General features: G+C 42.7%; 2 protein-coding genes across 2 annotated transcripts; one reads left to right on the top strand and one right to left on the bottom strand.

The window, feature by feature from the left end:
• Positions 1-512: 512 nt before the first annotated feature.
• Positions 513-3,108, bottom strand: LOC119006023 (tripartite motif-containing protein 16-like). Its single transcript, XM_037074329.1, has one exon. The coding sequence runs from the start codon at positions 2,818-2,820 to the stop codon at positions 1,150-1,152; it is 1,671 nt and encodes a 556-aa protein (XP_036930224.1). The 5' UTR covers positions 2,821-3,108; the 3' UTR covers positions 513-1,149.
• Positions 3,109-3,992: 884 nt separating this feature from the next.
• LOC119006021 (N-acetylglucosamine-1-phosphodiester alpha-N-acetylglucosaminidase-like) lies at positions 3,993-21,252 on the top strand. The gene is made up of 12 exons (XM_037074323.1): positions 3,993-4,186; positions 6,574-6,779; positions 7,119-7,386; positions 10,121-10,260; positions 11,666-11,774; positions 13,617-13,745; positions 14,148-14,353; positions 14,485-14,532; positions 15,513-15,641; positions 15,784-15,915; positions 16,871-16,952; positions 19,413-21,252. Exons 1-12 carry the CDS (start codon positions 4,104-4,106, stop codon positions 19,669-19,671), a joined length of 1,791 nt encoding a protein of 596 aa, XP_036930218.1. The 5' UTR covers positions 3,993-4,103; the 3' UTR covers positions 19,672-21,252.
• Positions 21,253-22,094: the final 842 nt, after the last annotated feature.

The following is a 22,094-nucleotide window of genomic DNA, read 5'->3' on the forward strand; positions in this document are numbered from 1 at the left end:
CCATTTATGAAAGAAGAAACATGTTATTGATCTAAACATGTCACATGTTACAAAGACACTAAACAGGAACAATATAGGCGACTTCTTTGTCCCCGTGGAGAAAGTCCCCAGACTCCCTTAACAAATGTGTCAGTTTAGTGAGTTGTTGAGTTGGAGACACTTTATAAACTCTGTGAAACTCTGTCTCTGACTCATTCTGCATTATTTGGACCTTCTTAATTCAGCAAATGTTCTACAGTTCATTTAGAGTACTAGAATAGTAGAATACTGGCTGCAGTGTGTTGATAGTATTATACTAGAAGTAGTACTGCAGTATGTCAACACATCACTTCTGTATGTTGTGAAGAAGGTATCACACTGCAGAGGCTCATTGAAGTGAAGGTAAATATTAAAACGTGTGCAGAAGTTATTCAGTGTAGATTTTCCTCTGTCATTAAAATAACAGCAGGTGGAGCCACACGCACATTTTCTCCATCAGCTCTGTTTGAAACCCTGAAATGACGACAAGAAGAAATTCTGTTCATGTTGGTTTATTCATGATGTGAAGCTTCAGTTTGTTCACACGTCCCATCAGTAAAGACTCTAGTTCAGTGATTTCATCAACAGATTCACTTCATCTCAACAGTTTGTTTGAGCAGAATCTCAGCGACCAACAACACATTCATCAATCATCTCCTTATTGATTATGATCAGGATATTTACAGCTTCATAAAAGCTCAAAGTTCCTCATTTGTAAATTGATTCAGACCAAAAAAAACATTTAGAACAAAACATCTGTAATAAATGAAGGTGTGCTGCTTTCTCTCTGAAGACTCACGCAGTGGAAGAGAAACAACAACATACAAATACATCAGTACAATTATTCAACATGCAGTTAGAGCACAGAGACGCTCACATTATAATAACCAGAAGAATCAGTGGAGGTCAACAGGCCTCATCAGGAGCAGTGAGAGCCTCCGTGGCTGAACAGACTCAGGAAGGAGTGTCACCTGAAAACACCTCAAACATTTACACAGCAACAAACCAGGAGGCGGCAAAGTACCGCCCACAAAGTTTGATTGACAGCTGAAGACATGACACAACAATCAGCGACAAACATGAAGACAATATGAGAATGATTTAACTCAGTGTCCCTTAAATGTCTTCTGTCTATTTCAGTTTACACAACTCAGCAGTGGCTCCAAATTTACAGATTCTAAGTCCAGCATAGAGAGGTTCAGTGAATGTGGTCTGGACTCTGTGGAGGAGAGTCATGGTGTCAGAGACGCTGTAGAAGGACAGAATACCTGCACTGTGATCCAGGTACACTCCAACTCTGAAGGACAGAGGACCTGAGACGGGAGTCTGGATGTTGTTGTACCAAAACTTAAAACTGATTGTGTCACAATATAATGACCAAGATTTGTCATTGAATCCAAACTTCGATTCATTTGTGCTCCCTGTTCTGCTGATATCTGTGTATGTGACCGCAACATAAACTCCGTCTCTTCTCCGCTCCACCTCCCAGTAACACCGTCCAGTCAGACTCTCTCGACTCAGGACCTGAAACCTGTCAGTGAATCTGTCTGGATGATCAGAATAAGACTGCTGTTTTCTCACTGCTTTTGCTTTTCTGTTCCCTTTAGATAATAACAGATGTGTGTGTGCTGTGTTTGGATCCAGTGTGATTTCACATGAATATCTTAAGAAGTCAGCTCTGGTTTTAGGCTGAGGAGACAGTAAAACATCCACTACAGTCAGTCTTTGTGAGATGTTGGTCCATGTGTCTCTCAGGACGTCCTGTAGTTTGTCTCTGAGCTCTGACACAGCTGCTGTCACATCCTCAAAGTACTTGAGAGGACGGATGTTGATGCTGGATGAGTGTGTAGACTCACTGAGTGCTGACAGTGAGGGGTAGTTGTGTAGAAACTGGTTGTGATCCTCTGTGTGTGAGAGCTTCTTCAGCTCAGCGTCTTTCCTCTTCAGCTCAGTGATCTCCTGCTCCAGCTTCTCCTGAAGCTCTTTGACTCGACTCACTTCAGTTTCCTGCTGGGATCTGACCTGCTGCTTCACATCAGAGCGTCTTTCCTCCATGAGACGGATCAGCTGGGTGAAGATCTTCTCACTGTGCTCCACTGCTTTATCAGCAGAGCCATTGATGGCCTCCACCTCCTGTTGAAGCAGCTTCACATCTTCCTCTCTGTCCTGGATTCTCTGCTGGATGTTGTGTCGACTCCCCTCCAGCTCTCTCTGCCTCTCAGTCCTCTCTGCTGCAGCTGACACTGTGTCGTGGCCTTTATGTTCGTCCATGGAGCACAAAATACAGATACACTGCTGATCAGTGCGGCAGAACATCTTCATCACCTCATCGTGACGAGAGCAAAATTTCTCCTGCAGATGTTTTAAGGGCTCCACCAACTTGTGTTTTTCAAAGGCAGGGGATTCAAAGTGCGGCTGGAGGTGTTGCTCACAATAAGAGACCTGACACACCAGACAGGACTTAACTGCTCTCAGTTTCCTCCCAGTGCAGACATCACAGGCCACATCTTCAGGTCCAGCATAGCAGTGATCAGCAGGAGCAGCTTGGAGTCCAGTCTTCTTCAGCTCCTCCACTAAAGCTGCCAACATGGTGTTTTTCAGCAGCTCAGGCCTCGGTGTGAAGCTCTGCCTGCACTGAGGGCAGCTGTAGATCCTCTTCTCATCCTCTGTGTCCCAGTGGTCTTTAATACAGTTCTTACAGTAACTGTGTCCACAGGGAGTAGTCACCGGATCCTTCAGTAGATCCAAACAGATCGGACAAGAGAAAGTCTCTCGGTCCAGCTGAGGTCCTTTCTGCGCCATTTCACTCTAAATAATGGCAGCTGTCTGAGTTTCATGTGCAGGGTGGAGCTTCCTGTGTTTGAGAGAAGAGGGAGGGCTTATCAAGCTGAGAGTAGTTCCAGGAAGAGGAGCAGCTCTGTGAATCTTGTACGACTGCAGACTTTGTTGTGGCTGCAAATTTCTATAATCTGTCTGATTCATGTTGCAGCAGCACAAACACATCACATATAATAGTTACATATCTGTTCTTCTTCATGTCAGAGCAGGTTAGAGTCAGGACTGGGTGACAGTCATGTGACAACATTGTGTCAAGTCATTACATTACGTCAACAATACCGGAAATATCGACATTTCTTACAAAATAAAAGCCTAACATGAACACATCCTTAAAGCATAAAAAAGTAAGAAGCATTTTCACTTTTGAAAATGTTTTATCTCTTCAACATTTTCTCCTCAGAGACCTTTTACTCGTCATGTAGAGCTGAAAGGCACAACACAGACCTTTAAGTGTGTAACTGAACTGTCACAGATGCACCTTCTATCAATCAATCACTACAAGTTGATCACTTTTATTGCTATTATATTGCTATTTATATTATATTTACACATACATTGCATCATCTTATTCTCACTCATCTTATATCTTTAATTGTTTTTATGTTTGTCATCATTTCTTGTGTTTATCTTGACATTTCATTCAGCAGTGCTGGGATGCCTCATAAAGAGACAGACTGAAACAAAAAGACAACAAATGTCTGACATTTTTGTTTGAAAAATGGCATGAACAAAAAAATCTGTTATTAATCGAGTTGTCAATTAATTTAATGTCTTTTTTCGACTGAGGGTCTTTGCACAGCCCTGCATATAAAACACCCTGCGCAACATATTATATATGCAGTGAGTCTAAACGTTAAAGTGGATTGCACATAAATGTTTTTCTACACATCAGGAAAGCAGACCTATATTTCTGACAGCTGATGGAAAGACGAAAATTAACTTGTATAAAGTGACAAAATAAGGCTCCTCATGTCAACACTAGAAAAATATACGAATGTTTACTGCTTGCATCAAATAAGATAAATCAAAATGATAACTTTATGTTTGATGTAACTCATTTTTGTCAATTTGAACTCCAAAGTTGACAAAATTGCTGATTCTGACTGTTCGCTAACACGGCTTTTATTTTGCAGCGGAACCGGAAGTTGGGTGTTAGCCTTTGTTTACATTGCTGCCGTGTGCTAGCTGGATGATGTGGGAACCAGCAGCAGCAGAGCGGAGTTTCACAGGCTAGTTTTCCACCTCATATGGCAGCAGTGTCGGTGAAATGTCCGTTTTTTTGGCTGCTGCTGTGCCTCTACGTCCGGCTGTCCGAGGCCAAAAACACCCGGTAAGACTGTCGGTTCCTGTTTCGGCTAGCTGCTAATGTTAGCCTGCTAGCTGTTAGCCGAGCCTGAAGACTTCAGGGGAGTTTGTCCAGACTTGTTTCACTTCCTTGTAGTAAAGCCGTATTAGAGTTAAACTACCTGGATATAAAGGACATAATAATAAAATGTGATTAACCTAATGACCCGGCGCCCTTCTGCGTTGTGTAAACATATTCGCGCTAACACACTGAAAGTTGCCAGCTGTTGAGCAACAGCAGCTGCTAAGATTTCATCTTATCAGAGGACGAAGTTCACAAATGTGACCGACTGACCTCAAACACATCTGGGCCTTAACTCCTTTTATCTGACATCACGTAAAAGCAACTTAAAATACAAATAACGTAAAATATAACAACTGTTGCTAGTTTATTTAGCTTCATCTTTACCATTGATAGCTTTCTGTCGCCTACACTTTAGCACTGCCTTGTTTTAATTGTGTTTAACGGAAGCTAACAAATGTTTCAAACCAAACTTTGAGTTACAAGATGAATCCTGTCATCACGTTTTGGTTTCACTTACCGAGGAACTGACATTTTGTGTGGAAAAAGGCTGCTGCAGCTCGAATCTTTGGCCACAAGATGGCGTCATGGACGCAAGATGGCGCCGCTGGACGACACATTCAGTCTGCTTCAAAAACACTCCTTACATAATAAAAAACAGTAACAAATACAAACATTTAGATTAAGCTCTTCAGTAGAGACACTGCTAAATATTAAGAGTTTCTTATTAAGAGCTTCATTTACTAATACTTACTGAGCTGTTTACCACCTCAGCTTAACAATTTCCTTGATAAATAAAACCCCACCCTGCTCTTTTAATATGTGCATCACACCATACATGCTTGTGTATGAAACGTCAATAGAGTAATCAAACTACAGGACATGAGAGAATGTGCACAATAAAATCCAAAGCAAAGAAAACAGAGCAGCACATCTACATCAGATGGCTCCTGACCTGTGGGCAGCCGTGTCATCATGTGTGGCCCTGACACTGCACCTGCATGACAGGTGACTCCTCCCCCTGTAAAGACCTCAGTCTGACCTTGTTTGTGTGTTTTCTGGTTTGTGAATGGTTAATTGATTGCAGCTCAAGTCAATCAGTTCTAGGAATGCAGATTCTGTTGAGACTGTTAAAAACAAGCTTCTGTCTGACATTGAGTCACCAGATCAGTGCCAAAACATTCACTGATCATCTTTTCTATTCCTGGAGCTTCACGGCAAAACAGCATAAATAACAGAAGTAGCTGGAGACTTAAAAAGAAGTAACCCCCCCAAAAAAACTAAAATGGCTCCATAAAGCTCATCTGCTGTAATCCAAGTCTCTGGAAGCCCTGAGATCCCAAACTGATTTAAAAAGATGTTTACAGCTGAAATCATCACTGCAGCTGTTGAGCTAAAAGGTTTGACTGCATGTTGAGGGTGTAAATAACATCTTCTTTAAAAGAATGTTTACAACAAACTACCTTTATGTAGCCATTAAATGTTTTTGTTGTTGTTTGTTCCGTTTTAAAACAAGTCCCCACCTACTTGAGTTGTTTATAGGAGAATGCTGCAATGCTGTTTTGCTGTGAAGCTCCAACAATAGACTAGATTTGGGTGAACTGTTCCTTCAAACCAGATCCAAACACTGTGGTTTTTCCGATAAGTGATATGCAAATATGTTTGGTTGATTCGACAACAGATTTTCTCTGCAAAACCTCAAGCCAGAACAAGTTAACATGAAAAAAAATTACTCTCCATTAAAGTATTCATCCACTTTTAACATCTAAATGTGTCGTCTCAAAGTCATTAAGTTTGACTTTTGAAAGATCTGAACAGTTCATAGGTTGCAGAAAAGCTTCTTGTTAAATACACAACACTCATTTTCAGTATTTCCTAATCATCATTGTTCTGACATTTTAAAAATGGACCCACTCTTACTCTCACTGTTACTGTAGCGTAACAAAAAGAGAGATATGCTGTAAAAGTTAAACATTACAGTAATGAGGAGAGATATGGATTGTTTTTACACACTAGTCCTGAGAGAAACCACAACGAAAACACATTCCTTCATGTGATGAAACCAGATTTGACCAACGGAGGCTGTGTGATGAAATCTGCAGTCAACATGAAGCCTGAAACAACACAGGATTTATTTATCAGCACTGAAAACATATTTCCACTCCCACAGCGTCCCCCAGAGGATTTCAGTGAAGTTATCTTTAGCTCTTTTAGGGTTGTGGGAATGTGTTTCTTGCTCGCAGAGGTCTCTTGGGGTCTTGTGGGCATCATAAGCTGGGCTCATTATTTTGTTATTTTAATTTTTCCTGTTTCTCTTTACGTTCTGTTAACCCATCTCTCTCACCATCTAGAGTCTCTATGGACGATGACCTCCTCTTGCCGTACACCCACGGCCACGGCCCCTCCCACTCTCATCGCCATGTCAGGGACTGTCAGTCCGTCATTCATGGCAACACCACCCATGAGAGCTGGCCCTCCAGTAACCACAGCGGGCTGCCGGTGGCCGAGTCTACGGTGTTTGTATCAGACGTGCCGGGAAGCTCCAGATGGGTTTACGGTTAGTCAGCGAGTCACAGTTAAACCTGGATGTGATTTGTGTTTGATCAACCTCCAATTTATTGATCCTCTCTTTATTTATTTACTCCCTGACCTCTGATCCATTCTTACTAACTGACCTAAAACATTGTTTACAAAGCGTCACTCGTCAGCTGCTGTAGGGCATCGTCTAGGATGAAAGTAGGAGTTCTATTAAACTTAAAAACATGAACATACTGCCTGTTTAACAGCACTGAATAAAACAGATTATGTTTTTATTTATGGGGGTGAGAGGATGCTGCTTAATGTTTTAAATCTGGTCTGTCTGAAGAAGCAGAATCTATTTCGTCTTTGTTCCCAGGTCACATGACGGTGGTCCACGACCCGCTGAGGACGGTGTCGGTGTTGGAGCCGGGTGGGCCGGGTGGCTGCGGGATGAATCAGAGAGCTACTGTGGAGGATACGGCCCAGGCTGCCGGGTGTCTGTACGCCCAGAACGCCGGCTTCTTCAACACAAAAACCGGCCAGTGTCTGGGCAACGTGGTGAGCGACGGCAGAAAGGTGCAGGACAGCAACGGTGTGCAGAATGCCCAGTTTGGAATCCGGAGGGACGGCACGCTGGTGTTCGGGTAAGACAGAAGTTCCCAAACTTTACTGCCCAGACCCCTTTTGTAGATAACAGTATTTTCAGGCTTTTATTTTGACAAGTCACAGAGCTATCATCAGTGTGGCAACATGTTAGAAACTACATTTTACATATCACAAACTAGTTTCAGTCCTTTCTCTCTGCAGTCTGCAGCCGACCTCTTTCTGAAATGTCTCCTCACGCCCAACCATGCTGCTGTCCTCCTCTCAGGTGTTATCTCAAATAAACCACATTTGCAATTTGGTGACTTCCTGTTGGCATCAGCCAGAAACCTCTCGTTCAGTTAATTGAACTACAGGCCACAGATGATGTGTTTAAGTCAACATGACTCTATGTTGCACCAGTACATCCAATCCAACCTGCTTTCAGAGTGACACAAAGAACACCATCTTCTTCTTTTTGTTCTGCTCATTAAAAGTTAACCAAACATTCAAAAACGGGCTGCTGGCGGATCATTCTAACGACACTCTGCGTCTCTCTCCAGGGTTGGATGTGTTAACTTATATTGCCACTGTAAGGTCAGCTCTCACCCACCACATAAACAAACTCAGTTTATCTACAAACCATGGAAAAGTCAATTTGACTTGTTTGTTTGATACCTGAGGTCAGTCATCTGTGGAATTCCTCCATGATGCAACAGTCAGTGGGTGTTTGGGTCAAATATTCATAGAAAGCTGAAACCACAAGCTCGACACAACCAGTCATTGTGCTGCCTGGTCAGTCGGGTTCAAAACAAACCTGTCAAATTTAAAATAGAAAACATTTCTTCATCCACCTGGTAGAAGTGACCCATTCACTGGTGGCACAGATGAGCTGCGTGTGTTTGAATGTGGAAATTAATCTGTTAGAAATCAGATTTTTGTTGAGGCAGAAAGTCCTGAGAGAACTATTATTGATAATAACATCTGTACTCAGATAAGACAAAAATGTGATTAGTTGCTCCCACAACTGCATTTGATGGACCAGAAGAGTTCGTGATTAATATTAATGTGGTTAAAAGCTGCGCTGCATCGAGGGCGTTAGGGCCTAAAAACTGTTCCTGCCGGCTCTCTGACCCGACTCACCGGGACACAGCAACAGAGCAGAGACATCACTAATGTCAGTCGCTTCACCTGAAGAACAACAAGCCGGCTGACTGAAGTTCAGTGTCAGTTCAAGTAAACAATGCCGAGATAAAAACCTGAACGTGTGAAGCTGTTCTGCAGAGATCGAGATGTCAGATGAGGAAAGTCGATTAACTCGATGGTCGGAGAGATTTGTTGTAGATTCCGTCACTTTGTTGAGTTGAGTTACAACGAACTTGGCTAGTAGGTTTGCTTGCTGAGCTCAAAGTGCAGGACAGACAGGGCAGGATTCTAACTACCAACCATCACACAGACAAAACATGATGAAATGCACAAACTGCCATCAGCTCCAGTTCATCAGCCAGTGTCACTATCTGACCAGCCTGATGCTGAAGCTGTGTTTAGAAAGGTAAACAGTCCTTTCGGCTGGATGTTATTTAAGGTGAGGTAACATCAGGTGAGGTGGTTCCTCACCCTGGGCTGAGGTAACACAGTCGGAGTATAAATAACCGGAGGGTCACAGAGTTGTTGTGTTTCTGCAGTAACACAACAAGTGCTTTGGTATCACGCCAGCTGATAACACATCAGTTTGAACGACTTGGTCAGAGTCACAGAGCTGCAGTGTGATTTATGGAACATTTATTAATACTGGCTGATATTTCAACTCACCAGTTTTCCTTCAGTGTTTCGATGCCGTATCAGCTGCAATGTTCTTGTGTCATTTGTGTAGATTTATTTATAGTTACAGCGTCGTACATGGCACGTATCTTCTCACATCTCTATTTCTGGCAGCAATTGAGTCTCTACATGTAAATACATATTCTGTATATAGTTTAGAGCCTGACCTATACACAGATTTGTGGACACATGTTGTTATAAGGGAGTAAAAACGTCTCATATCAACATATCGGCTGATATACACATTTCTTTAATCTTTGGCATTGATCCCTCAAGTGTGGTTATCAAACAGTTCTGACAAAAACATGTATTAGAGGCAGAATATTTTACAGTTCAACAATAAACTATAGTGTCTGAAACGACATCAGTGATCTGAAACAGTAAACTTAATGTAAATGTAATAATTAAAAATCACCCTGTGCATCTTTCACTACACCGTGTTCTCTAAAAAGTTTACACATTGGCTGATATCGATATTTTTATTTATATTTTTATTTATTCCATACTTCTTAATGTCTTCTGTATATATTAAACTCTCTTTAATGAATACCAGTTTCCCCCCCGGGGATCATTGAAGTATTTTTGATTCTGATCTTAAGCTGATAACTGCCCTCGACTTCAATGATCAATGAAAAGTCAGCTGTGATTGATTATCAATTTAGAATTGAAACAGAGACAACCTGAAGCATAATGCTGGCAAATATTCTCTGGTTCCAGCTTCTTCAATGTGAATATTTTCTGGGGTTTTTTTCCTCCTCTACGACAGTAAACTGAATATCTTTAGGTTGTGGACAAAAACAAAACATTTAGAGAACGAGATATTGAGCAACTGCAAACACTGATCATCATTTTCCACCATTTTCTGACTTTAAAGACCAGCCAACTAATCAGTTCAGCAAGAAAATAATCACTAGTTGCACTACTATTGTAAAATTATGAAAAGCATTCAGAAATTGAGATGTTGTCTCTTTCCAGGTATCTGTCACAGGATGATGTTTTGGACCAGTCCAACCCGTTCGTCCAGCTGGTCAGCGGGGTGGTGTGGCTGCTGAGGAACGGCGAAGTTTACATCAACCAGAGTCTGATGGCCGAATGTGACAAGACACAGGAGACAGGTACACGCAGTAATATTCACTTTCACAGAGCAAACAATAAACCGCTTCCTGTTGGTGTGGAGTTAATCTGGCAGTCAGAGATAACAGGAGATGGAGGAGGAGAAAATTAACCGGTAAATTAAACCGGAGGTTAAAATCAAGTTAATCTGTTGTAAGTAAATTGCCATTATAACAAAAATCTATCATAACCCTGTTTTCTGGAACAAGGTTTTCTCTGAATTCCACTTTAACAGTCTGAGTGACAATATCTCATCGATAGAGTCCCGTCTGCTGGTCCAGGATCAGTTCGCCTGACCCCAGCCCAGACTGGATCAGCTTCACTTCACCAGTAATTATTCATCTCTATCAGAGCGCTGCCACGCCGTTTGCATAACGCAGGAGCTCGTCTGGGACCTGACGTGACTCCGTGGCGCCACCAAAACACAACGCTGCCATGTTTGATTAACAGTGTCATGAAACTGTGTCACCAACCAAAGTACGCAGCGACTCTCCGAATGTTGCACGGCTTTATTGTTACACGCAGATCAGGGATAGAAACACACACACGTTAAACAAACAAGGATGAGTTTCCCAGAACTCATCTGTCATCGTTTACATAATGCTGAAACTTGACCTCGGCTTTCTATGAATTCATTATCGGGGTAGAAGATCTCTGTGCACATCTACTGTTGGCATGGTGTCGCATATTTGGAACAACCAAACCCTGTAGATAAACTAATTTTACTATCAACCTCGCAGTGTTTTTACTGTGAAGTCTCAGCTACACTGAGTGGTGTTCGTACATCTCAAGAAAACGGATGATGTGGTACATTTTTTTTCTGTTGTACATTAACAAACATTAAACCAACAAAGAGAATTGGCTGCACAGCTGTCAGACTGCACTGTCTATATATCAGTGCTCATCACAATGACATGTAAGGTTCACTGAGCACGATCCACGCCAAAACACCTGCACAGGAGGTGTTCTAAATTCTGCCTTTCCTTTTCTGCTGAAGTTGCTCTTTGACGTGACTGTTTGTTGTATTAAAACACGCTCGTGTTATTTAATACATCCAGAGTTGTGAAATACATGAACGAAATGAAAACTGGGATTGTTTCTCAGACTAAATAAGAGCCCGGCCATGTCACAGTGTTTGATAAGCACATTTAAGGGATCACTGCAACAAAAAAAAATGTGTGTATATTGGCCGATATATTGATCTCTTTATTAATGTTTTGCTACTTGATATCCTAAAACTGCATATCGGTTTAACTCTAATCAAAATCTATTAATGCTGCGTCCCTACGATCAACACTGTTTCAATGTTTACCTTCATTTTCTGTGTCTCTGGACACCTGTAAGAGGGAGAGTCCACCTTCTTTTTTTTTTTTTTTACACACAAACCTTTTTCTTGTACTCTCACAGGGAACTTCCACACTTTCATAGACGTGGTGTCGGCCCGGACGGCGGTGGGCCACGACGCTGAGGGCAAACTGATCCTGTTTCAGATCGATGGACAAACTGAACAAAGAGGGTAAGGATGGTTTTACCTGATGCTTTTACCTGAGGCAGCTAAGTATCCACTCAGCTAGATGAAAGAAATTAAAGTATTTTATATTTTTTATTTATTTGTTTATGTACACACAGAATGAGTGGATGAAACAGTTGATGTCCCTCCTGGGAGGAAACGAGGAGCAGACACAGATGTGAATGAGAGAAAAAATATGATAATTTATTCCATTAACACAAAGTGACTCACTGGCCTTTCAGTCAATACAAAAGTGCCCCAAGTAGGAGTAAAATATGCAGGGTTGGATTTGTGCTGCCTGTTGTTGCAAGGATACAATCGAGCAATTTAACAGAAAACTGCATGACAACGGTCGAAAAGACTGAGCTGTGTTTCCTCGTTTACAGTGACAGCTCATCCCAAAACAACAAGATAATCCACAGAGCTTCTTGGGAGCAGTTTCATGTAGGAACGTCTTTCTTTCTCATGGATGAGCTAATGCTTGTCACAACATGGGACGAATACATTAATGGCGTTCCTCCACAGCTAGTGATAGTTACCCTCGTTAGCTGGCCTCAGGTCCATCAGTAGATGAAGGCTTCCGTCTCGCTGGTGGTACAAAAAGAAAATTATGTCTACGTGAAATACTGAGATAAGATGGCGGAAGTTGCCAGGAGGGATGGAGAACATGAACAGGAAAGCAGAATGCATTTTAATCTCCTGAAGTGTTTGTGAGAGGAGCTGATTAACAGGATGATGTGACCCCGACCCCCTCAGGTCTCTCTGCCAGTCGATCGTATTGATCTGACTTCCCCTCCACCCTCAGTCCAGCAACCCTGCAGACCTGCAGAGATTGATGTGTTGGCGTTAATGATCTGACAACAAAGCTGACGTGTCTGAACATGTTTGGTGGTTCTCTGAATCTCCGCTCGATATCAGGCCACCATCCGCTCAGTAGACCGTGTCAAAGTCAGCTCAGACCAAACGCACACCGACCCTCCTGGATCACCTCAGTCTGAACTCCTCGTGTACACGATAATCACACTGACGCAGTCGTTGGCATGTTGATCTTGTTCTGCACCCAGAGCACACCTCACTTCATTTTGATCTGATTTATAACAAGCTAACTTTTAGCACGTAATGTGTATCATATTCACATATTCATAACATTCATGTTTTTACAGTAAACGATTAGAAGCGTGAATCTGAACTGGCCTCATGATTCGATTAAGATTCAGCGGTCAGCAATTGTTGATGCATCTCAGTGATCAATATTACACTACAGTATATCTACACATGGATACTTTTTCATCATTTGAATTCCCCTTTTATTCAGGAAGTCCTTCCAACAGCCTAGAAATAAAAGCTGTATTTTGTTTTAATTCATTACAGAAACAACACATTGGTCCATTGGTGCCTTACACATTATATTGTTATCTGCGATGATATTGTTTTCACGTGGCAGATTTAACATTAGACATTTATTGACTCTGCTGCTCACACACCTCTCAGAGCTGGACGGCAGTCGACAGAGCCTCCTCAGCTCTCTGATTAGCTGCGCTGCTCTAACACTTAATATTTATGGCTGCAGACGTGATTAGTGATTGTTGTGAGGCAGAAATCTCGTCCAGTCCTTGTTTCACAGCAGGTTCATAACATCTGTGCCCTGAGATGTTTCTTAAATCACTTGCAGACGACCTCTGCCTCCCTCTGACATAAGTAACGTTAGCTTTATGTTTTAGATATCTTCTATTCATGATATATTACGTTTCATCTCTAACACTTCACTGCAAGAATGAGTAACAAGAATAAAACTGTTTTTCCTGTTTCACTCTGAACTCAACTTATTGTTATTGTGTGTCTGAGCAGTATGAGTCTCTGGGAGGTGGCCGAGTTTCTGAAGAAGAACGGAGTCATCAACGCCATAAATCTGGATGGAGGCGGGTCTTCTACCTATGTGATGGATGGCTCATTAGCCAGCTACCCCTCTGATCACTGGTGAGCCAATTAAACAAAAGTTTCCTGTCATCACCTCCTTCCTCCATGCTGATGGAAAGTCTGGAGAAGTTTCGTAGTTCACAAAACATTTCTGAAGCAGAAACTCTCAAAACCACTGAAACATGAAACTTTAAAATAAAACCACAATATTCATTATTTATTTGAGAAGACATTATTTATGATAATAACTGAATTTAAATTTGTGTCTTTTCTTCCTGTGCACTTAAAGGCCTTCGTCTTCTTCTCCTTCTTCTTCACCATGAAATGCCACACTGACAGATGTGCTTTTAGTGATCAGTATTGTTGATGTTTTAAGTCTTCGAGCTCTGGATCTGTCTCTGCTCACTACAACACTTCTTTGTTTCTGTCTTTTCATTATCTCCACCATTCCTCCGCTGACAGTAAATCTGACAGCAGGTGGCGCTGCGGCCGCCATGTCTCCACCATCCTGTGCGTTCACCCGCGGCGCTGCCAGCCGGCAAACTGCAGCGGACACGGAGACTGTGTGGACGGACGCTGTCGGTGTCAGGACGGCTGGCAGGGCGCCGCCTGCGACGCTCTGGTGTGTCAGCCGCCAGCCTGCGGTCCTCACGGTGTCTGCACTGCCGGTGAGTGTGGAGGTGGAGCTCAGCTACAACAGGTGGTGGAGAACCAGAACACAAGTATTTATACACCTCTGTGGTCTCGTTGTGTATCTGCACTGCCTCATGTGTTGTTATGTGTCTCCTCTGTGATGCAGGTGGATGCGTCTGTGATGCTGGATGGAGAGGAAAGAACTGCAGCCAAGGTGATCAGGACACACACACACACACACACACACACACACACACACACACACACACGTCACACCAGCATGATTCTCTGATCAGCTGATTGCAGATCATCTTCACGGTGAGCTCAGCTTTGATGAATTCTGACCGGAGCAGTTTTTAACTCAAAGGGAACAGAAATGTGTAACAGTTTCGTCAATAAACCTGTGAACTCATTGTCCCTTTGGCGACCGAGCTAACACGCTCACTAAATATTAGGTTTACCCTTTAATCTTTGTCCAAAATGTCCTCACATCAGTCTTCACAAAGCTAAAAGAACACAAACGCACCTCACACGTACTTTGTCTCCCATTTCTACTTTAACCATCAGGTGCCAACACTCTTTTCATTCTGTTTGTTTGAGAAATTTGTTTTGCAGACTGTTTTCAACAGTTGTAATCATAATTCCTAGAGGTTGAAAGGTCGCATACTTAGAATCATTTCATCATCATTTTGAGGGTTAAAGACAGAAACATCTTCAGGTGAAGTTTTGGAGTCAACAGAACATTTCTTGAGCTTCTCTGGAGACAACTGAAGAAAACATGAAATGTCTCCATACAGCTCGTCTGCTGAAGTCCAAGTTATTTACACTCTTTGTGAGGCGGAAATCTTCACTGTAGCTGCTCAGCTCAGAGCATTATGAGTTCAGTCTGTGATCTCAGGAGAGGAGGACTTTATATCATCAGGGGGAGGAGAGGAGGACTTTATATCATCAGGGGGAGGAGAGGAGGACTTTATATCATCAGGGGGAGGAGAGGAGGACTTTATATCATCAGGAGGAGGAGAGGAGGACTTTATATCATCAGGAGGAGGAGAGGAGGACTTTATATCATCAGGAGGAGGAGAGGAGGACTTTATATCATCAGGAGGAGGAGAGGAGGACTTTGTATCTTTACATTTAGCATCAGACACAAAGCATCACTCTCATCGTAACACTGTTTTCTTCCCTTGTTTAAAGTGTGCACTCCTGGTTTCTATGGTGACGGCTGTAATCAGACCTGCAGCTGTGTCAACGGCGGTTCCTGCGACCCCGTCCACGGACGATGCACGTGCCCCTCTGGTTTCCACGGCAACACATGCGAACAAGGTAGAGCCACATCGTTAAAGTGGAAACCACCAGCCTCCTCCACGCCTGCATCCGCTGAGTTGTGGAGATTCTGGTTTTATTAAATCATAAAAGTTCAGTTTGTTCACTTTCTGTCATATTTGTGTGTGTGTGTGCGTGTCAGTGTGTCCTGTAGGGTTCTTCGGCCCGTCCTGCGCTCAGGAGTGTCGCTGTGACGACCTGTGTCCATGTGACCCGCAGACAGGAAGCTGTAACGCCACGCTGCGAGGAGAGGCCAACAACACGTTACACAGAGGTACACACACACACGCGCACTCACACTCTCACACACACACACACACACACACACGCTCACACTCTCACACACACATGCACATTCACTCTCACACTCACACTCACCTACACACATTTACACCTGAATCCGATTGTTCAGCTGCAGGTGTGTCAGCTGAACGACTCGATTATCTACCTGCAGCATCTCAACTGCTTCCTCTTCCTCATTCTCAGCCCAATTATAAACAGAGAGGTTACAGTGTGTGTGTGTGTGTGTGTGTGTGTGTGTGTGTGTGTATGTGTGTGTGTGTGTCCTTCAGTAAATGTTTGACTGTTGGCATTGAGGAGAAGTAAAAACACTTCAGTCTTTGTTGCTGTCTGTCCAAACAGAGCCGCACTGTAACGACTCGACTGGGAGGACTGGAAATGTTTCTGTGCGAGTCTTGAACTGATCGTTTCTCTCTGTTCAGTATCAGACAGAGACACAGTGGAGTTGATTACGACAGCCGGCTTCTGTTTACATGCTGCAGCTTTCAGATTCTAGAAAACATCTGACAGAATGCGTACACCTGCCTGCACTTCAAAAGCTCGCTAATTACCATGTCAGCCAGGTTAATCGCCTCCAGCTCTGTTGTTGAAAGGAGCAGTTTGTCAAACATGTTCAGAATTTTAGTTTAAAACATTCGAAACATTTTGTGTGTGAGCGTGAAGAAACAACCGTGTTGACGTTCTGTCAGAGACGTCTACTGAAGTTAGCATGCTAACCAGCTAGCCTCCTCACAGCCCTCTGTAGCTCAGAGGTGTTGGAGGTCTGACAGCTTGTAGCTTCAGCTCGAGATGTAAAAGCATCTCTTTCTGTGTTCTGTTTCATGGCGTTAACGGTGTCTCTTTTCAGATGTTTTAACTCTCAGTAACAGTTGTGTTGATGTCTTGTGTTACTTACCCAGCTCTTCCTCTGCTTCCTCTTCTCTCCACAGCAGGACATTGTTTAGCTAAACAGATGTTTGCACTTTGGAGACGAGATGAAGAAGCTCACAGAGAGCAGCCTTATCTGACAGAGTAAGTGTCCAAGAGCCCTTCACCTCTGACCTGCTCACCTCTGCTGTCCCTCCTTTAAGGTCACAATTTTGTCATTTTGAGATGTTTTAGCTCAAAATACGACTTCAACACGTTAGACACACATTCCTGATCGTGTTCTGCAGAGCGAGATGGGGAAAAAAGAACTTAGAGGAAACCGTAGAAAGATTTGTTTTTTCTGTCTTTTAGTATTTTTGTATAAACACCAGTTTTTCAAGACAAAGAGCCCGTTTAGACCTGGTGTTATCATCCATCCAAGGTGATCCAATCACAAGTGTTCAGCCCTGAGACTGAAATCGGTTTGGCATTTATTTGCATGTCCAATGATAAATGCAAATCAGCCCGTCCATCACTGAGACAAACAGACTCCATGTTTCTACTCAAAGACTGAAAGAAGTTCATGTAGAATATTGACTGAATGAACAAGAAGGTCCAAATAATGCAGAATGAGTCAGAGACAGAGTTTCACAGAGTTTATAAAGTGTCTCCAGCTCAACAACTCACTAAACTGACACATTTGTTAAGGGAGTCTGGGGACTTTCTCCACGGGGACAAAGAAGTCGCCTATATTGTTCCTGTTTAGTGTCTTTGTAACATGTGACATGTTTAGATCAATAACATGTTTCTTCTTTCATAAATGGAGTGTAAATGGTGAAATCAGTGTAAACAGTGTGTTCAAACAGCTGATCAATGTTGGCAGGTAAGACTTTAGCACTTTAGACACAGAAGCAGACAGGCTGGTACAGACATGCTGCCACAAACTGACACTTTTTACAAGGAGACAAACAACTTCAGCTGAAACATTTAATGCTGAATTTACAACAAGGACACAATGAGTCAGAATCTGTCAGAGACACAGATTCATAATGTATATAAAGTTTGTTTTAACTCAACAACTCTTAAATCACTACATTTGTTAAGGGAGTCTGGTGATGTTGTGGTTACTGGTTCACTTCATGTTTTGATTTAATGCTGAATTTACAAGAAAGCACCAATGATTCAGAATTTGTCATTGATTGAATTTCACAATGTTTATGAAGTTTCATGCTACTCAGCAACTCCTAAAATTAGCTGATTTGTTAAGGGAGTCTGGTGAAATCCAGTTGGATCAGTGTGTTCACAAATTTCATTGTTCACATTCAGGTAAAATCACTACATTTGTTAAGGGAGTCTGGTGATAGTTTAAAATAGTTTGAGTTGTTGAATCAGGAGACAATTTATAAACTTCTCCAAACAGTGTCTTTGTCTTATTGTAAATTCTGCTTGAATGTTGAACATGACATTCTTTGTTTCTTGATCCATGTATTTACATATAAAGCAGGAAGTGAGATCCAATCACAAGCGCTCCCTGAAGATGATGTGGACACTCATGTTAAAGCCAGGTGTACAAGTGAGCTGAGGTGTGAAAATCATCCCAAATGTTAAACTGCTGCCGGTCAGTTAATGTCTTAAACACACGTTGTGCTGCTCTGTTTTAAGTTAAACCCTCTGATTCATCATGAAAATAAAGGATGAAGGAGGAAATAAAGGGTTTTGAGGAAAATCTAAAGTGGGGATTTTTCTTTTTTTGCAAGCTGATGAGAAGTCACAAACAGCCGTGCTACATTTCACAGTGTGACGTGAGATATTTAACGGAGGATAATCAGTTCTGTCTCCTGCTCTGAATAATGGAGTCCCTCTGGCTTCACGTCTCTCCTTCGCATTCATTTGCCTCCTTAGCTTTCATATGCAAGTGAGGAATTGTTAGCTGTTGCTATGGTTTCTGGAAAAGGCGCTTTGTGAACAGGTACTCTGGTCACAGATGGAGGAAAAGGAGGTTTCTGTTTTTTTTTAAACACCAGCTGTTCTGAACATTTTGACCCACAGTCTGTAGAGCAGCGTTGTGTGTCCCGCTCGTTCGCTTCAGTCGACTGCTTCAGATGCTTCACACGGTCGGATACGAAGAACCAGCTGAACGCTCGTCTTTGGAAGAACGCAGGCGGGTTATTGTATGAACCTAAACTGTGAAAAACATCTGGAGTGTCTGATTTAAGATATTAATATTTATGTTCTCATCTGTTTTATAATCAGCTGAAACTAAGAATCGTTGTGAGTCTTGTATCTGCAGAGGCAGCGGCTCCTCTTCCACCGAGTCTGCCGTGTTTCTACAGAAGCCATGAAGGGACAAACCAGAAGGCCTTTTGTGTTTGAGTTGTTTATTGTGACCCCTGAAGGAGCAACTTCTCCACCAGTTCCTCCACACCTGACTGCGAACGCAAAATGTTGTCTGTAGCAGTCTAAGAAAATGATAATCAGATTATTTGATAATGAAAATGAAATTAAACTGCAGCTTGAGGTTCAGACACAAAACAGTTGTCACGATACATCGAACTCTTTGCTTTGCATGGCGTCCTCCATGTTTGTTTGTGAGTCATCAGTCTCCCCTCATCTGTGTGTCCTCAGGCGTACCTGGCTGGTGATCACCTTCACTCTGGCCTCGCTGCTGTCCGTCAGCTTGCTGGTTCACCTCGTGCGGGCTTGCAGCGGCTCGGTGGCGGTTCACCTCCCTGAACGTCGAGACTACTCGTACGTCCCGCTGAACGACATCAACGGAGCCACTTCTCGAGCTGGAGGAGGTGCTGGGAAATCGGGGAAAGGGCCTTTAGTGTTGGACGACTCGGACTCTCAGGATGAAATCTGGACGCCGTCGGGGAGGTCGTAGCTGCCGGGAGGACCAAAGACGACGAGTGAGGACGCTCTGTCATTGCACAAAGAGAAGCAGCTGAGTCCTGATGGACTGACTCAGTGAAACTCTGTTTATTTAATCTTAATCCTGACACATTTCTATCGACCCTCCTGCTGAAGCTCAAGGACGAGGCACAACAGGTTGGACTCAGCTTTTGTTTACAGATCAAGAAAGGAAATCCAGAAAAGAGGTCGAAGCTTTAATTTGGATCTGGATGACTTGATTTCTAACTCCAGGTAGGTTCTCAACATCTCTGAGCTCAACTCAGGTTCATCCAGCATCCTGAGGCTGGTGTCGCCACGGTAACGTCACCCTGATGTGGACCTGCTAAAAACCAATAGGTACTTTGTTTAAACATCAATGGAAATAAAAAGGACAACGATCATTTAATCAGCGATTATTAAACAGTTTGTTTTCCCACAGTTGCTTAAAGCTTCAACCAAACAGAAGGATTACAGTTCAACACAATTACAAGTGCAGTTTGTCTCTGCATAGTTACATGTTTCCTGTAAGAACAGACAGCAGACAGCAGCGCAGAATGTAGTCACCGAGCTAACAGAAGCTAACGTTATGTTTATTAGAAATTAGCATTTACAACAAAGCTGCTGGTATTTCTCTACCAGGAAGCTCCGTAAATCACCTCGGTACTGTAACCGGCCCGGTGCGGAGGTGCAGAACGTTTGTTAGCAGCAACGAGTGAAGCTGTCCGGGGCCGCAGAGGGAACACCAGCAGGTACTCTCTCCATAAAACACCACACTGCTGCTCGACCCGGATCACTGAGTACAGGTTTAAAGTTGTGAGTGCAGGATGAGTCACAAACATTTCTAATGATGTCCAGCAAGTTCAAAACTCTAAGACACCTTTAAAAGTCAAGGAGACAGAAAACTGATGTTTATGTGGCAAAAACAGTAAAAAAAAAAAAAAAAAAAATCTACAGAAATAGATCTGTGACATGAGCAGGACGAGCTTCTGAATTCAGGGTGGGTCGGTATGTACTGATCCACATGGACTGATGTTTATATGTTCTGGTATCATTCTCACTGCTTCTTATTTCACTGTCGCTGCGCCTGATTCAGCTTCTCAGCTCTGCCTCACGATGCTTCATTAAACCTGCCTCCTGTGAATTCAGACCAACTTGTTGATTTTCAGCTTGTCGCCACGTAAACAGATGAACTTTGAACTGGACGGAGGACATTGATCACGATAAACCGATACGGAAATTTTTATCAGACAGTTTCTAATCAACACGAGGATTTTTAGATGTTTTGTCACAATGCACTGAGACTCTGTGTCTGAATGTAAAATAACTATGATGTGCCACATTGAGTCGTATCAGATGTAAACAAGAAGGACATTTTTCTTCATGTTGAGACGTCAGTTTAAACTCATCTGTAGAAACGTGCCAACTTTGTATCTCATCCAGATTTCTTACTGTTCATTAAAAAAGTCTTTATATTGTCATTTGTGAATTTTGACCAAAGTCCTGATCTGTTTCCGACAGGTTCTTTCTACCTGTTACAAATAAATGTAAAAATCAGGAATTAGTTTCACCAGAAGACGAATCTGTCCTCGTCTTGTTTCTGTCTCCAGCCGCTGAGTCGCGGCTGGAGAACTTTCTGAAGTGAATCCATGTTGACAAACTGCACTGACGCGTCACTGAACCACAAAGAAAAGCTAAAAGTCGTGTTGGCCGCTCAGAAAACAGTTTTCTGATCTGTTGCTTTTCTGCTCTGACTGCCCTGATGGAAACAACCAGAAAGAACGATGTTACTTTAACTGATCTGGACTTTTTCTACCACAGATGTACTCTTAGCTTAATGCTAATCTGGTAGCATAACAATGGCCAGTTGTAATTTCTTTTATTACCACATCTTGCTCCATCTGCTGAGGACGACTGATGTAGGGGTGATGATGAATACAGTGAATATTGTCTCCCAGGCCAGGAAAAAGAAAGAGAGCCTCGGTGAGCCTTTCTGAGAAGTTGAGAGATTTGAGTTTGAGTGTTTCTCTCCAAGTTCAGAGTTTCTTCTCACAGCGAGACACCTGACTCAGATTTATGACACCTGACTCAGATTTATGACCCGCTTCTTCTTTTATCTCCGTTCTGTTGATTCTACATCTGCTGAGGACGCGACATGAAAACAAGTCCTGCAGCATCTTGACGCCACGATGTCTGATTGGCTGAAGCCGACATAAAAACACACACAACAGCTGGTTTGGTGTTTTTCTACGTGGTTTTTAACATTTCTGAGGTTGTTTTATGTGTTTGTTTTTTACTAGCAATGTGATTTAAGAAACATTGGAGAAGAAAATGAGCCTCGCTGACTGCGTTAATTGTCTTTGTCTCCACCCAGCAGCAGCTTTCTGTCTCCGTCAGCTCACCTTGTTGCTGCTCTCT

The sequence above is a fragment of the Acanthopagrus latus genome, chromosome 17 (genome assembly GCF_904848185.1).
Source record: "Acanthopagrus latus isolate v.2019 chromosome 17, fAcaLat1.1, whole genome shotgun sequence".
In the NCBI taxonomy this organism is placed as follows: Eukaryota; Metazoa; Chordata; class Actinopteri; order Spariformes; family Sparidae; genus Acanthopagrus; species Acanthopagrus latus.